Source organism: Cibotium barometz, chromosome 39 (genome assembly GCF_041138505.1).
Source record: "Cibotium barometz isolate CiBa-2024 chromosome 39, ASM4113850v1, whole genome shotgun sequence".
Taxonomy (NCBI): domain Eukaryota; kingdom Viridiplantae; phylum Streptophyta; class Polypodiopsida; order Cyatheales; family Cibotiaceae; genus Cibotium; species Cibotium barometz.
The window spans coordinates 41,203,907-41,219,068 of record NC_141084.1 but is presented as its reverse complement, the minus strand read 5'-3'; the positions used below and the strand labels follow the sequence as shown (position 1 = coordinate 41,219,068).

Here is a 15,162-nt window from a genome sequence, read left to right as displayed (position 1 = left end):
GAATCAAAAGATCAAATCAACTCAAGTAAGATCACCATATCTTCATGTTCTTGATCAAGAAAATTAAGAAAATCAAGAAACTTAAGAATTCATAAAATTTTCTTGAAATTAAAATGAAAATGGATCAAAGGCTAGGGGCTCTGATACCAATGCAAGAAACTATGGTTGGCCACTCAAGGCATAGAGTAACAACATGGGTGTGGGTCACCATCCTAAGGTAATAGCCAAGAAGGCCATGAAAGCTTGGGCATGAGCACCATGAAGACATAGATGTCTATAGAGTGAATATAATCAAAAGGTGTACAATGCCCATGAGCCCTATGTATTATATACCCCAAGGCCCCCAAAAGCACACATGTAAATGACCCTAAGCCCAAGTGCCTAGTCCCCATCTCCCATGTGCATGACAAAACACCTTAAAAAGCAACCAGAGAAATGCAGCAGGTGAACGCCGCCGCGGAGTAGGAGCTCAAGAGAGAAGCGCGCTGCACGGCAAGGAGGAGGGGGGTGTGGCGGATGCATGCATTCGAATTCCCTGCAAAGTCCACATGCATGTCCAGGCTTTGCAACGGAGGTGGCTCTGCTATTCCTGTTATTCCTGAGGTGGCTCTGGATGCACGGCAAAAAATCCCAACAAGTGGCGAGTGCTCGGAGTAGACCGCTTTAAATATAGTAAGAAACAAATATACATTACGTTCTCGAAATTTGAAGGCGGCTTACTAAGGGCAACTTGTCCTTAGGTGTGAGTGACTTTTTCTTCTCTTGCTGTTTACAGATGCTTCATCGAGGTTTATGCGGGGGGTTGAAAACCTTTAGCAAGTGCTTTCTAGGCTCCCCCTATCAGCTTGGGCTGCACGAGGCTTCTCTCAGCAATAGTAAGTACACGCTCCTTCATGTCACACGCTATATGCTCATGTTCGAATAAGACTAACATTCAAGTGCTTTCTAGGCTTAGGTAATAATTGAGTAGTTTTTGATGTTTTTGATCTGTTCAACCTAGCACGCAGGGAGAAACACAAAGAAAGCAATATATATTAACGGAGGCCTGTAGTGCCAAGTGGGGTCACCGGCACTGTCCCTTAAGACCTAGAGGGTCTATGCGACCAAGAAGGTAGTACACTGTGGAAAAGAAAAGCTGTACGAAACTAGCTTCATGAGCTAAAATATCCATCTAGTACATCATAACAATGCGTGGTCATACACCGATACGATCCTCCTCTAGAATAGAGCGCAAAGCATCCATCCATCTAGTGTTACATGATGACAATGCGTGGTGATACGATCCTCCTCTAGAATAGAGCACAAAGCGTCCATAACATGTCCCTTCTGTGATGGGAGCTCACCATGGAGGGAGAAGAGAGATTACCGTCCATAGAGGCCGAATACGGCTTATGGCTTTATGGGAGCAAGAGTAGATTGAAGTACCCTAATGTTTGCAAGATGCTCAAACCTTGTCTAATCCCGCATTCTTTTGCCATTGGAGTCAATTCTTGTTGGAAATCCTGATCTTATCGGATTTGGTGCCGTAAGTGATTACTGCAGATTATCTTGTTGTGAAACTTTGGGTAGTTTCAAATCCTATTCGATCACTGGCACAACTCCATGTAATCCATGTAATTGATCATTTAAGTATCCAATTTCTCCATCTTTGTACTGTCCTTCATTAAAACCGCCCACATGAATCTTGAAGTGCTTTTGCGTCATTCATTTTCCTCAATTTTAGTTGTGACTTTTGACTTGTCGTGTTCTCTCAAATCTTTTTTGATCACACTTCTTGGAGAGAGAAAGAAAGATATATTAAGCGTCTACTAAAGACCCAATGGGCCTATGAGACCAAAGTGATACAATAATGTCCATGGCATATCTCATCAAGGAATGGAAAATAAAATAGAAAGAAAACATAAACATAGCTATCTCACTTGGGTGATACAAAACATAGCTATCTCACTTGGGTGATACAAAACTGTTCATGGAAACTCATCATGGAAATACTAAGAATATAGAAACATGAGAGCAGCATCAGCTCCGAGTAGATGGCATACCACTCTCCAAAATATCAAGCATGGGGCTAATGAGTATGGCCGAGAGGTCTCCCTCCGTTGTCCCATGGAAAGGTAGCTCGATGGCGGTGGAGCATGTCCTAGATCTAGAGTTGATGAGGTGATCGTGGTTGACGGGGGGCCGGGGGCGTCGGGCACGCTGGAGTGCAGAGGCTTGGTCCGAGGTAACTCCTCTCAGGCGAGGTAGGTCCGGAGTAGCTCGTGGAGGGTCCACAAGATCCACTATATCGGTGTCGTCCACCTCTTGGGTTTGAAAGAATCTGGTAATGGTTGGCTGGTGAGGGAGGGGGCGGGGTGGCTGGGGCTGAAGCGAGAGAGAGAGAGAGAGAGAGAGAGAGAGAGAGAGAGAGAGAGAGATTAACAAAACACCATTTCACGAAAAAAAAAAGAAGAAGAAAAAAAAAGAGAAAGATTAACATCCACAAAAGACCCGAAGAGCCTATGAGAACATGAATAGTACAATGATACCATGGGTATACAATGCCATCTAAAGACTAAAGAAAGAACGTGAAAACTAAAAACTGAAACATGACTCTATAAGCCTCATGATGGCAGATCTGGCTATGGTGAGGGCATTTCATGTTGCCGGAGAATCTCATAAATCATTCTCTGTGGTGAGATTCTCGGTGCTCTGGGTCAAGGGTGCTTGACATGTAGGGTAGAGTAGGGATGCCCACTTAGGACTCCTTTGGGATGCGAATATAGCTCAGGCTGGTATGAGCTGATGTTGATGCGGGAGTGTCGGCATGGGTGGTTGATGTGGATGCTCGTGCTATGAAGAAATTAGTGATGGATCTTTGGGTGACGTCTCGTATGCGCTGGCCTTGTCTTTGAGCATGTCCTCTCAATACTCCATCGCTATGTTGTTTGAGCTCTATCAGGTACATTCTAAGACATCTATGGTCCCCATATTGCATCACCCGTTCGAGTGGCTTGAATCCCTCCCAGAAGAGGTAGTGAAATCTCCCCCTTATTGCATAATATGCTAGGCATTTGAACATATAGTGGGCCTTGTCCTCTGTCTCCCCTATGGTGCATACTCCGCATATCCGCTCCTCTAGTGGGATGCTCTCGGCTCTCCCAATCTCTACACAAGGCGGTGGGGGGATACTCTGAGCTAACCAATTGTGATGCGCATAGTATGTGACATATGCATCTGCATGTACCTCAAGATCTCAAAGAATCCATCCCTAGCGAGTCTCAAAAAATGCTCTATGTAGAACTCACGTTTTGTCTCTATCTCTAATGATGACATCCATGTTTGGCGTATGTGTAAGTCGAGTAGATCCAATCGGATGATCCGGTTGATCTCTTGTCGTGAGAGGTTGAGGTGTGGGGAGTCTAGGTTGTATTGAAAGGGGGGGAGATGATCTATTTACAATCCATGTGCACGAAACCATTCAACTACCTCTGAGTACCGTACTTGCTTTGGTAAGGGTGGCGGCCGCCTTCTCTGCAAGATGGAGGGCATTCTAGCTATGTAGATAGGCACGGACAAGAACAGGCACCGGAGTGTGGATGAACACGCTTGATAAGAGATGGCGTAGTTTGCCAATATATTGTGAGAATATGTGAATATGAAGCAGAAGCAAGTAGAGATCAAACAAGAGAAAGTAGACAGCCAAGATCTGAAATGTATTGAATGAATTATGAATGAATAATGTCCATGCTTATATACATATTTGTGGAGCCAGTCGGCATGTAGGGCTGGAGGACAAATGTCCACGATTTATAAAAATGCCTAAAATAGCCTATAACTAAGCTATAAAATAGCTGAAAAATCCCTAATGACATCAGATAAATATATGGATAAAAAGTGGCATAAAATGGGTTGGAGATGACATGTCCAACACCTCCACTCAGCTCCAGCACAGGTGTCCGAATCCCATACGGATACGGAGCCGATCAATAGTATCTCGAGGAAGAGGTCTGTTGATGAGATGAACAAGGTTGTCCTGAGAAGGACAATACTCCAGTGTAATGATGCCGTCAACAACCAACTCACGAAGTTTGGGCTTCCACTGGAGGAACCCATGGTCATCTAGAGGCACTTTGTTCGTGAACAGATCGTTGCTGATGACATCTTGCTAGAGTTCTGTTCGACGGAGGACAGTACGGTGGACCTCTTCACGAAGTCGCTATCTCACGATTTGCTCAGGTGGCACCCCAGCTCCCAGTGGTTGGTTTCACAGCCAGGAGCTGAGAGGGGGTGTTAGAAGTCATCTATCTTAGATTTATACACCAGGGCCTTTGTTGTGGGTGTGCCCGCCCTTATCAGGTGTTTTATCATTTTTCCTCACTCCCCTATTTTTTTCCCCTATTTTTTTCCCATTTTTATGAGGCTTGGGAGGCAGCCCTGAGGCGGCTGGAGGATCAGTAGCTGGCCGACTGCCTGGACATTAGTCGTGGACCTCTGTTATGCTGGCCGACTGGATGTATGCAGTCGTGGGCTTGATCTGCTGTGCTGGCCGACTGTTGTTGCAATCGTGGAGGCCTCTTCAGCAGGCCGACTGCCTACTTGGGGGCATATAAATAGGCCCCCAGCCCCCCCATACCTTATTTGTATCATATTTGGGATCTTCTTGTGTATATAGAGTAGACATCTCTCTCTCTCGTGCTGTTTTTCTACTTGCGTTTTTGCTCGTGTTCCCAGATTTGGTCATCATCTCCGCTGCGTATTCTGACATCCGCTTGTGCACATTCTTTCACCCAAGTGGCACCCGACTCATAGGAGCGCCATCCCCTTGGGCTTTGTGGAACACCACCAACCAACCTTCTGGGAGTTCTTCCTTGTTCTTGTGTTCCTTGCCTTGGGCCTTGTACTTGTGCACTTTCCTGTGCCTTGGACTTGTGCCTTGGACCTGTGCCTTGGACCTGTGCACCTTCATCTGGGACTGAATTAGTGTTTAGCCTTGCTGAGCCTGATGCTCTAATACCAATGTTACATGCGGAAGCTTTGAGAGTCTTCTTTCAGCCCTAAACACCATCTGGGAATATGCTGATGCAAAACGCATGTAGAGAGAGAAGAGATAGCTGAGTGTTCAATCTATTTCATAGTGTACAAAAAGGTACAACAGGCTTTCCAGCCCTTGGTTGCTCTCCATGAAAAGGTGTAAACCCTAGTCTAGGCCTAATCCTATGACCCAACCCATTGTTGGCTTGAATGAATCAAATCGTTGAGCAAAACTCCCTTTTATAGGCTGGACATGACACCATAAACTGGCTGACTGTTGGTCGGCCAGCTACTTGGACAAACATCCGACTTTTGCCAAAACTAGCAATTCTTTGCCAAAACTAGCAATTCATGCTCCTAATCTTTGGTTCTGATCTGTCTTTATCTGGTTGCTCTCCTTAGCATTAGCTCTGAGCTCAGCCAATGCATGTCTTGCTCATGAGAAAATTCTAGAAATCTATTGCATCCCAAATAAAGGGAGCCAAAAACATACTCCACCCAAGCAAAATGATAAAGCCCAAGAATCACTGAGCCAATGATAACCATATAGATACGTCGAATCATTGTATATGTTTAAATCCTTGAGCAAAGATATGCCAAAAACTTAGTCCATAGTCCTTGGTCAGATCCGTATGAAAAACCATGTAAACCAGGCTTTTTAACCATTAATAGTGTTCACCTGAAACAATTAAAGGCAAACAACATAAAATTAAAGGCAAACAATTAAAGGCAAACAACATAAAATTCTCCTTGTACTGGCATACAAGGGTTAAGTGTCCAAAAACTCTTTCAACAACAAATTTGAAAAAGCAGCAACTTTGCAAAACTCAAAGTATACTTAGCTTTTTCTTTGCCAGAATCGTCATGAAGTCAAAAGAAATATCTTGTCACCGTGTCCACTGCGATATGTCTTTAATTTTTTCTTGCTCTTAAACTCGATTTATAATCCCCAATAATCCATATGGAAAGAGTGTTGAACACGGGCACATAAAATCAGCTCTATACTTCGAGGATAAAATCTATGAATCCATAAATCCTTAGACCAAGCTGCCTATTGCTTATGCTCTTGGCACATGATTGCTTCCAAAAACTCAATAGCAAAACTGTTCATTAGTGTAGTCCACACTTCTGATCTTTTCTCTTTCTCTTTGTTGGAAGGACGCCTTTGCTTCCAAGAAAGCCTATGTCACGTGCATCCCGCACTTGGATGCCACGTAGACATTTCTGTACAGAAGGTGCAGGACCTGGGATGGTGAACTGGTCCCATGTGAGCCCAGTCCGGGACGAGTCAGCCAGGGATCCATCTCAGTCGTCCGAGGTCAGGTGTGCATTGTCCTGCACATGAGTCCAAGGTCAGGTGTGCACTGTCCTGCACATGAAACAGTGCCAGTCCGCGCTGTGAGTCTCCCTCTAGAATGATGTCAGTGGTTCTGTGTATCTGGTTTGGTACCGGATGCCAGATCACTGAGTAGATTACGTTTAGGACAAGGGGCCAGCCCATAGGGCTACCCCGGATCTGAGTGTGGGCACGGGAATGGTGTAGAACCACCCCCATGAGGGCCAGGAAGGCCCAGGCTGAACCCACCAGCCATGGAGGGGCTGTAGGACAGCCCTAGGGCACAGATCAGGCAATCTCCAGGAGATTACAGCCTTTATATGGCTGTGGGGCATGTATGGGCGGCGGCCCATACAGGCTGCCCAGCCCTGGGATTGTGGACAAAAGATGTGTCCAGCCCTTCAGAAGCAGGCGCCTAATGTCCAGCCAGCCAGGAAGAGATGCGCAGACATTATGGGATTTTTCCAGCATTTTTGGGGATTTAATTCAGCATTTATTGCTGAATTTACTCAGTCGTGGGAATATGATGCTGGCTGCCTGTTTAGCTGGCCGACTGCTCATGATGGGAAGTATAAATAGAGGAAGCCACAATCCCATAAATCATCTCATAATTCACCAAGTGCTTAAGCAAAAAGGGGCCAGGACAGCCAAGAAGTTGCTAACGCAAAGGGGTGAAGGACTGAAGGTCAAGGGCAGGATTCTCCAGCCAAGAAAAGGTCAAGTTTTCTGTATTTGTTTTTAGATTTACATCATTCTAATAAAGCAAATACACCATCCGTGGTGGGGGCCCTACAGAGGGTAATTGGGACCCAATACTGTGTCCTCTCCATCTTCCCCTTCTCTCTCTATTTTCTGCACATCTCCTTTCAGTTTGTGCGTTAATTCCGTCGCGAAAAGAGTGCTGATTTCTGAGTTTTGAAGTACCGATCCTTCTCCAAAGCTTCCGCATATTACAGTGGTATCAGAGCCTACTTCAAGGACAAAGATTCAGCAAAGAAGGTAGATAGGCCAACTGCTGGTTTGGCAGACGAGGGTGAAGATAATGTAGAGCCCGGGAGCCTCTGGCTCCAAGAACTCGAACAATGCGTCTAATTTACTCCAGACCAGAAAGCGGAGGCAGGCAAGACAGGTGGCAAGTTGAGTGCTGAGGAGCTTTCTCAGTACAAGAAGGAGGGTAGATGTTTCTTTTGTCACACAAAAGGACATACTTCTTGGGATTGTCCGAAGAAGCCTCCAAAGGCCGCCGCCGCCTCCAGAGCTTCCGTGGTGAGCACAGCTCCCACACAGACCCCAGCGGCTACCCCTAGTTCTTCAACCCCCGGTGCTTCAGTTGGAGCAATTATTAGCCGGGAGCTCGAAGATAAGCAGAAGGGCGCCCATGACCAGGAGTATGAGCGCAACGAATTGCTCAAGTCCTTTGGCTACATAGGTGGCCAGAGAGTCGTTGTCTTGTTTGACAGCGGCAGCACGGAGGATGTGATCACCGAATAGGCCGCTAGGCGTGCCCGTTTCGAGCCGACTCCGGTGGACAAACAAGTTGAGGGTTTTAGCACAGGTATGACAACGAGCGTCAAGTATGAAGCTCTAGGTGCTAAGTTAGTGATTCAGGGCATAGAGTTTGTGCGTGACTTTATGGTTGCCCCTCTTGTAGGAGCAGACATAATTTTGGGTATCCAGTGGTTTCACAAGTTTCTTCCTGATGTCAAGTGGGACAAGCACACGTTCCAGATCGATCGGAATGTGTCAAACACCCCGGTGACCATTAAGTGTGAGCCAAGTATTCCAAACTTTCCGCTCATAAGCCACTTGCAGGCTAAGCGAGCAGTCAGGAAAGGCGCACAGTGTGCGATGATTTACATCCAGACAGCCCAGACGGTGGCCAGTGCTTCCGAGAAGTACTCGGTTCTCCATGAAAAGTTCCAGAAGATTTTTCTTCGGGACAGTCTCCCTCCCCAGCTCCCCCCGTCCAGACCGGAGGATCACAAGATTGACCTCCTCCCAGGCTCGAAACCCGCGAGCAAGTTTCCGTATCGCCTTTCTAAGGCAATGGAATCGGAGTTGGACCGCCAACTCCAAGAATTGTTGCAAGCTGGCTTCATCCGCTCCAGCGTGTCGCCATTTGCAGCACCGATCTTGTTTGTCAAGAAGAAAGATGGGTCTTCTCGGTTGTGTGTCGATTATCGTGCACTCAACAAGCTGACTATCAAGAGCAGATTCCCGATTCCTCGAATTGACTATATTCTCGAGAGGCTGAATGGAGCTAAGGTGTTCTCCAAACTGGATTTAAAGAGTGGGTACCACCAGGTTCGGATTGTAGAGGGGGACATCCCCAAGACAGCCTTCCGTACAGAACGGGCCCACTATGAATTTGTGGTTATGCCATTTGGATTGACGAACGCCCCAGCTACATTTAACCGCATGATGATGCGTATTTTCCGGGAGTTGATTGGAGAGTGTGTGTTCATATTTCTGGACGACATACTCATATTTTCAGCTACAGTTGAGCAGCATGACATTGATGTGGAGAAAGTCCTTAGGTTGCTGGAAAGCAACGAGCTCTATGTCAATGAAAAGAAGTCAGAATTCTATCTGTTCCAGGTACATTACTTGGGATATATAATTAGTGCTGAAGGCATTCGACTTGATGCCCGCGGAAAAGAACTACTCTGTCTATGATCGTGAACTCCTAGCAGTTATACAGGCCTTGAAACATTGGAAACATTTCTTGTATGGCCGTGACTTCGAGGTTCGCACTGTCCATCAGGCATTGCGCTGGATTCAGACGATGCCAAGTGCACAGTGGAGTGATCGACAACACCGCTGGAGTCAGATATTCCAGCAGTTCGATGGTATGATTGAGTACCTTCCAGGAAAGGCCAATCCAGTGGCCGATGCTTTGAGCAGGAAGGGACAAGTATCTGCGATTCAGACCACTAGACTTGACCTTGTTGGTACAGGACTAGAAGACATGAAGCACACGTACGCGGATTTCGAGGAATTCGGTACACAGTGGGAACAGGCATTGGATGCCACAGGACCATGCCATTTTCTGATACGCGATGGTTGGCTTTTCTACAAAGGCCGACTATGTGTCATGAAATCATTCCGGGCAGCTCTTCTCCATGATGCCCATGACGCCATTACAGGTGGTCATAGGGGCATGAATTCGACTCTGGAGAAATTAGAACGGCAATACTATTGGCCAAAGATGAGGCGTGATGTGTTTACATATGTACAACGCTGTGACATTTGTCAAAAGGTGAAAGCTCCTCGTGGAAAGAAGATAGGGTTGTTACAGCCTTTGCCGATTCCTGAGGGTCCTTTCCAGGACATTTCGATGGACTTTGTCACAAATCTGCCTCCCAGTCCGAGTAAGCGTAATACGCAGTGTTTAACTATTGTTGATAGGTTCAGCAAATTTGTTATGCTTATTCCTTGCAGGGCCAATGTGACCGCCGAGGATGTTGCCCAGCTATTCATTCGGCATTGGTACCCGATTGGCGGGATTCCTAGGACCATAGTGTTAGACCGAGATGCCAAGTTTACTAGTCATTTTTGGAGGGCATTGTTTGATAATTTTGGTACTAAGTTGAATTTTTCCAGTGCATTCCACCCACAGACAGATGGCCAGACAAAGATATACAACCAGTTGGCCTTTGATGTGCTGAAGTGTTATGTCCACGATCAGCAAGGTAAGTGGGAATCGTTTTTTCCTTTAGTTCAAGCTGTTTTGAATGACTCTTTTTCTTCAGCTATTGGTAGGACTCCATATGGAGTCTTACCAGGAGATCCTAAAGACAGATTGGCTAAAGCGCAAGAGGCCTACACTCGACAGGCCAATAAAGACCGAAGGGACATGAAGTTTTCGGAAGGGGATTGGGTGTATCTTCGGATTATGAAGCAAAGATTGAAGCAGGTGGGCAAGCGATGCCCAAAGTTGTCTTTCAGGAGCTTCGGACCATTTCCCATCCGGAAAAAGATTAATGAGGTGTCTATGCAGTTAAAGCTACCTCCGAGTTGGACTATGCACGATGTATTTCATGTCAGTTGGTTAAAGCCATATGCAGGTCCACCCCCTTCAGAGGTTAAAGACGAAGCGGAACTAGCAGAAGTAATGGTTCTAGAACAGATCCTTCTGCACCGTTTTAGCATGGCTCAGGCCGAAGACTACGACAGTTCCTCACGAAGTTTCAGGCCCGAGAAACTCATGAAGCGGTATGGCTCGACAAAGAATTTTTCGAAGACTATCCGGCATTATTGACGGATTATTTGGAGGCTATGCAGCTTCCGTCAAGTTAAGCAGAAGGGGATGTCACGTGCATCCCGCACTTGGATGCCACGTAGACATTTCTGTACAGAAGGTGCAGGACCTAGGATGGTGAACTGGTCCCATGTGAGCCCAGTCCGGGACGAGTCAGCCAGGGATCCATCTCAGTCGTCCGAGGTCAGGTGTGCATTGTCCTGCACATGAGTCCAAGGTCAGGTGTGCACTGTCCTGCACATGAAACAGTGCCAGTCTGCGCTGTGAGTCTCCCTCTAGAATGATGTCAGTGGTTCTGTGTATCTGGTTTGGTACCGGATGCCAGATCACTGAGTAGATTACGTTTAGGACAAGGGGCCAGCCCATAGGGCTACCCCGGATCTGAGTGTGGGCACGGGAATGGTGTAGAACCACACCCATGAGGGCCAGGAAGGCCCAGGCTGAACCCACCAGCCATGGAGGGGCTGTAGGACAGCCCTAGGGCACAGATCAGGCAATCTCCAGGAGATTACAGCCTTTATATGGCTGTGGGGCATGTATGGGGCAGCCCATACAGGCTGCCCAGCCCTGGGATTGTGGACAAAAGATGTGTCCAGCCCTTCAGAAGCAGGCGCCTAATGTCCAGCCAGCCAGGAAGAGATGCGCAGACATTATGGGATTTTTCCAGCATTTTTGGGGATTTAATTCAGCATTTATTGCTGAATTTACTCAGTCGTGGGAATATGATGCTGGCTGCCTGTTTAGCTGGCCGACTGCTCATGATGGGAAGTATAAATAGAGGAAGCCACAATCCCATAAATCATCTCATAATTCACCAAGTGCTTAAGCAAAAAGGGGCCAGGACAGCCAAGAAGTTGCTAACGCAAAGGGGTGAAGGACTGAAGGTCAAGGGCAGGATTCTCCAGCCAAGAAAAGGTCAAGTTTTCTGTATTTGTTTTTAGATTTACATCATTCTAATAAAGCAAATACACCATCCGTGGTGGGGGCCCTACAGAGGGTAATTGGGACCCAATACTGTGTCCTCTCCATCTTCCCCTTCTCTCTCTATTTTCTGCACATCTCCTTTCAGTTTGTGCGTTAATTCCGTCGCGAAAAGAGTGCTGATTTCTGAGTTTTGAAGTACCGATCCTTCTCCGAAGCTTCCGCATATTACACCTATGCTCTGATACCAATGTAACGAAACTAGACCAGACAGATAGACAAATCCAAGCCTCCACATGCCCTAGATTCTAGCTTCCATAGTCAACAAAGGAGGCTGCCGTTAATGCTCCTGGCTCCTAGTACTCCTCATGGATTCTTTCACCTTTACTGGCACAATTTACAACCACTGCGAGATTCTATCCTTTGACAATTGGCCTAAGGCTTATGCTCTACATCCATAAATCCCAAGTACATTAATTTGTCCAATAGCAACGGCATAAAGAACAGCTAGCCAAAGAAGCTTGCCGTGAGGATGAAGGAAGGGCCGAGGATGCTAAACGCAGGGATGAAGAAGACCGAAAGCAGGTAGACCAAGCTACCCAAGAAAGGCTTAATCGTGAGGCTATGCAACTCCATAATTAGCAGTTGATAATCGCTATGCAGGCGAATATTTTGTCTCTTCTCCTTACACTGGCAAACTAAGGAGAAAGTTTCTCCACCACTCCAACCACCACCATGTGATATGCAGCGGAAGTCTTTGTATTGGAAGATCCTGTCACACAAATGCTCACACCGTCTTGTGTATCCTGAGTTTCGTGAGTTTAGCAATCCACTTTAATACTTCAAACTTTAAAGAGATATGAGAACTGTACACCAGATTGGGTCCCAAATTACCCACTGAAGGGCCCCCTATCCCGATAACGAGATAGTATTTGCTTTATTACTCTAGAGAGAATGACTGTGGACTGTAGATTAGCCAAACGCAAGATCTCAGAGGATCGAAAGCCTGGCTGAACTGTACATGGCTGTAGAAACACGTCAATGAATTGATCTCGAGCCTATGCACTCTTCCCAAGGGCATGAGGAAGCCTGAAGGACTCCACACCTAGCTATGTTAGAATGCTGTATATGCTTATGAATGCTGTGTTACCTTCACCAGAGGGCTGTAGCATGTATGGATGATGCATATAGGCGGAGGAACTGCTGTAGAACTGCTGTAGGACTGAAAACGCAAGGTAGGACTGCTGTGGAATTGTAAACGCAGGGCTATGCTGATGCTGGACAGAAAACGCAGGACTGTTTGCTGTTTTGGGGACTGTGAAGGACTGTACGGTTGCGCCTGTGTGCTGTCCTACTGAATTGCTGAGTTATGACTGCTGAATGGCTGCGTTAGTACTGCTGAATTGCTGCGCTTATGGCTGTAGGGACTGCTGAACTGCATGCGTTGGAGAACCAGGGCTGGCTGAAGCAAACTCAAGCACTCCAAGGGCTGGATGAGACTAGTCTAGTGCTGAAGGCAAGGGAACTCCTAGGGCTGAGGAGGAAAGCTCGTAGCACACTGAAGACTGAATGGGAAACTAAGCCCTATGCAAGCCTAACTAGAGGCTGGTCAAGTTGGCTGGTCATTTATTTAATAAAGTTTATGACAATAAATGCTAAATAAATACCAGAAAATATGGAAAAAATACCAGATAAATCCTAGTAAATTCCCTAAGGCTTCTGGGATGTTCTAAATGATGCACAGGCATATGAATGCATATTATGCAAGATGCAGAGTGCTTTCTGATGCAAACCCTAAGGCTTCTACTGACTCTACATGCATGAATGATTCTCTCCAAGTGGGTTAAGGGACTTGATTGACTGACCGACCCGCTAAGGTTGAGGAATGACCTACGTAGCTCGTGCCTGACTTATCCTGGATTGAGGATGTACAATGGTGTCACGACGTACGACAAATATCATCCTACTGCGTTCTAATACTGTACAACTGTTGCACTGCTGATGATGAGCCAGTTTGTCACCATGCACTGAGTGCAGTGCATGTGATACACCATCATATGAGCTAGGGAGTATGCATCCATTCCTGATTGGAGGGAGGACACTTTCACGATTGTTGATGGTGTTCTTGAGCTTGTCCTAATTCGCGGGGATAGGAGCATTCCAGGTATTCCCTAATCTCACACATCCAAGTCCAAAGAGCTATCGGAAAAGGAGCCGAGTGTGCATTGATATATGTCCGTAGCTAGTAGTCAACTACCCCATTAAAGCTAAAGTTGGATGGTCTCTGAGCACAGTTTCAAGACATCATACTAAAGGATGATCTTCCATTGCAGCTCCCATCCAGTCGTCCCGAGGATCATCGCATTGAGTTGGTCCCCGGGACATAACCACCCAATACGTTCTCCTATTGCCTTTCTACGGCACTGGAGAGCAAACTGGAGCAACAACTTTCCTAGCTACCCCGCGCTGGATTCATCCGGCTGTCAACCTCGCCCTTTGCTGCACCTATCTTGTTTGTGCAGAAGAAAGACAAGTCCGCACGATTATGACCAATCCAAGGCTCTGCCGGAGACTCTTCGGGCCAGCGATGCAAGTCCAAATAGCTGTAGGACTGCACATATGCTGGCTGAATGTTGAAGAGGACCTTCCTGAATAGCCTGGAATTGATTTGGATGACTAACTGCCTCCGCACTTTGCTGAATACCTGAATGATCTGATGGGGACAGCAATGCCTGCATTTATATGTTCATATGCTGCTGGTCAGCCAGTAGCATGTGGACAAAATCCAGCATTTAATGCTTAAAAATTGTTACGCTTTTGGCAAACAAGCCTTTTTGTTGTAGCCCGACCTGAAGAGATCTGGCCGACTAGAAGCTTGTACCAATTTTGGCCGACTGGGTACAACTTGCTCCCATGTTGGTCGGTTGGTCTACCATGTTGTCCAGGGCTAAGTTTAGCCCTTGGACAGGCCAAATAGGCCCATGGACACTCCTACTGACTTCTACATGCCTGCTAATGCTAAGGATGACTTCTACATGCACTAATTGATGACTTCTCCAAGTGGGTTAAGAGGACTGACACTTGATTGAGACTCAGAGACTGACCTACGTAGCTCGTGCCTGACTATCCCTGGACTCAGGGCTCACAATGCGGTCACGATGTACGATAAATCTTTTTATAAAAAGGTGCTACTTCTGTACAAATGTTGCACTGAGGATCATGCCAGTGTGTTACTGTGTACACCAGTGCAGGGTGCACGTGACAATTATTCTATGTGTGACAAAGAGTTATTGGGGGTGATGATAGCACAAACATTGGAAACACTTCCTTTACAGGAGAGTTTATTGTTAAGACAGATCACTAGGCATTGAAATGGTTACAAACCATGCATAGTGTCTAATGGAGTGACAGACAAGCCAGATGGAGTCAGATCTTCCAACAGTTTGGAGGTATGATTGAATACATTCTTGGCTCAAATAACGTTGTTGCTGATGCTCTCGATCGAAAAGGCACAATTCAAAATTTGTAGGAGTCCATTGTGCTTAAATACAGGGAAAAGATCTCGACATTATGAAGGCACAATACGAGGATTCGTTGGAATTCGGGACTCAATTTAGATTGGTCGTGCAAT

General features: G+C 46.4%; 1 protein-coding gene across 2 annotated transcripts in view; it reads left to right on the top strand.

Moving 5' to 3' along the window:
• The first annotated feature begins 465 nt into the window (after nt 1–465).
• The window catches only part of LOC147616097 (uncharacterized), a 56,496-nt gene continuing 41,799 nt past the window's right edge, over nt 466–15,162 (top strand). The window contains exons 1-2 of one of the 2 annotated variants that reach the window (XM_086778734.1): nt 466–672; nt 776–875. In XM_086778734.1, coding sequence (XP_086634860.1) covers nt 776–875 — 100 coding nt within the window. In that variant the 5' untranslated portion in view covers nt 466–672. Of the gene's footprint in view, nt 673–707; nt 876–15,162 lie in introns of those variants that run through there. The other variant, XM_086778733.1, reaches the window with a different exon arrangement.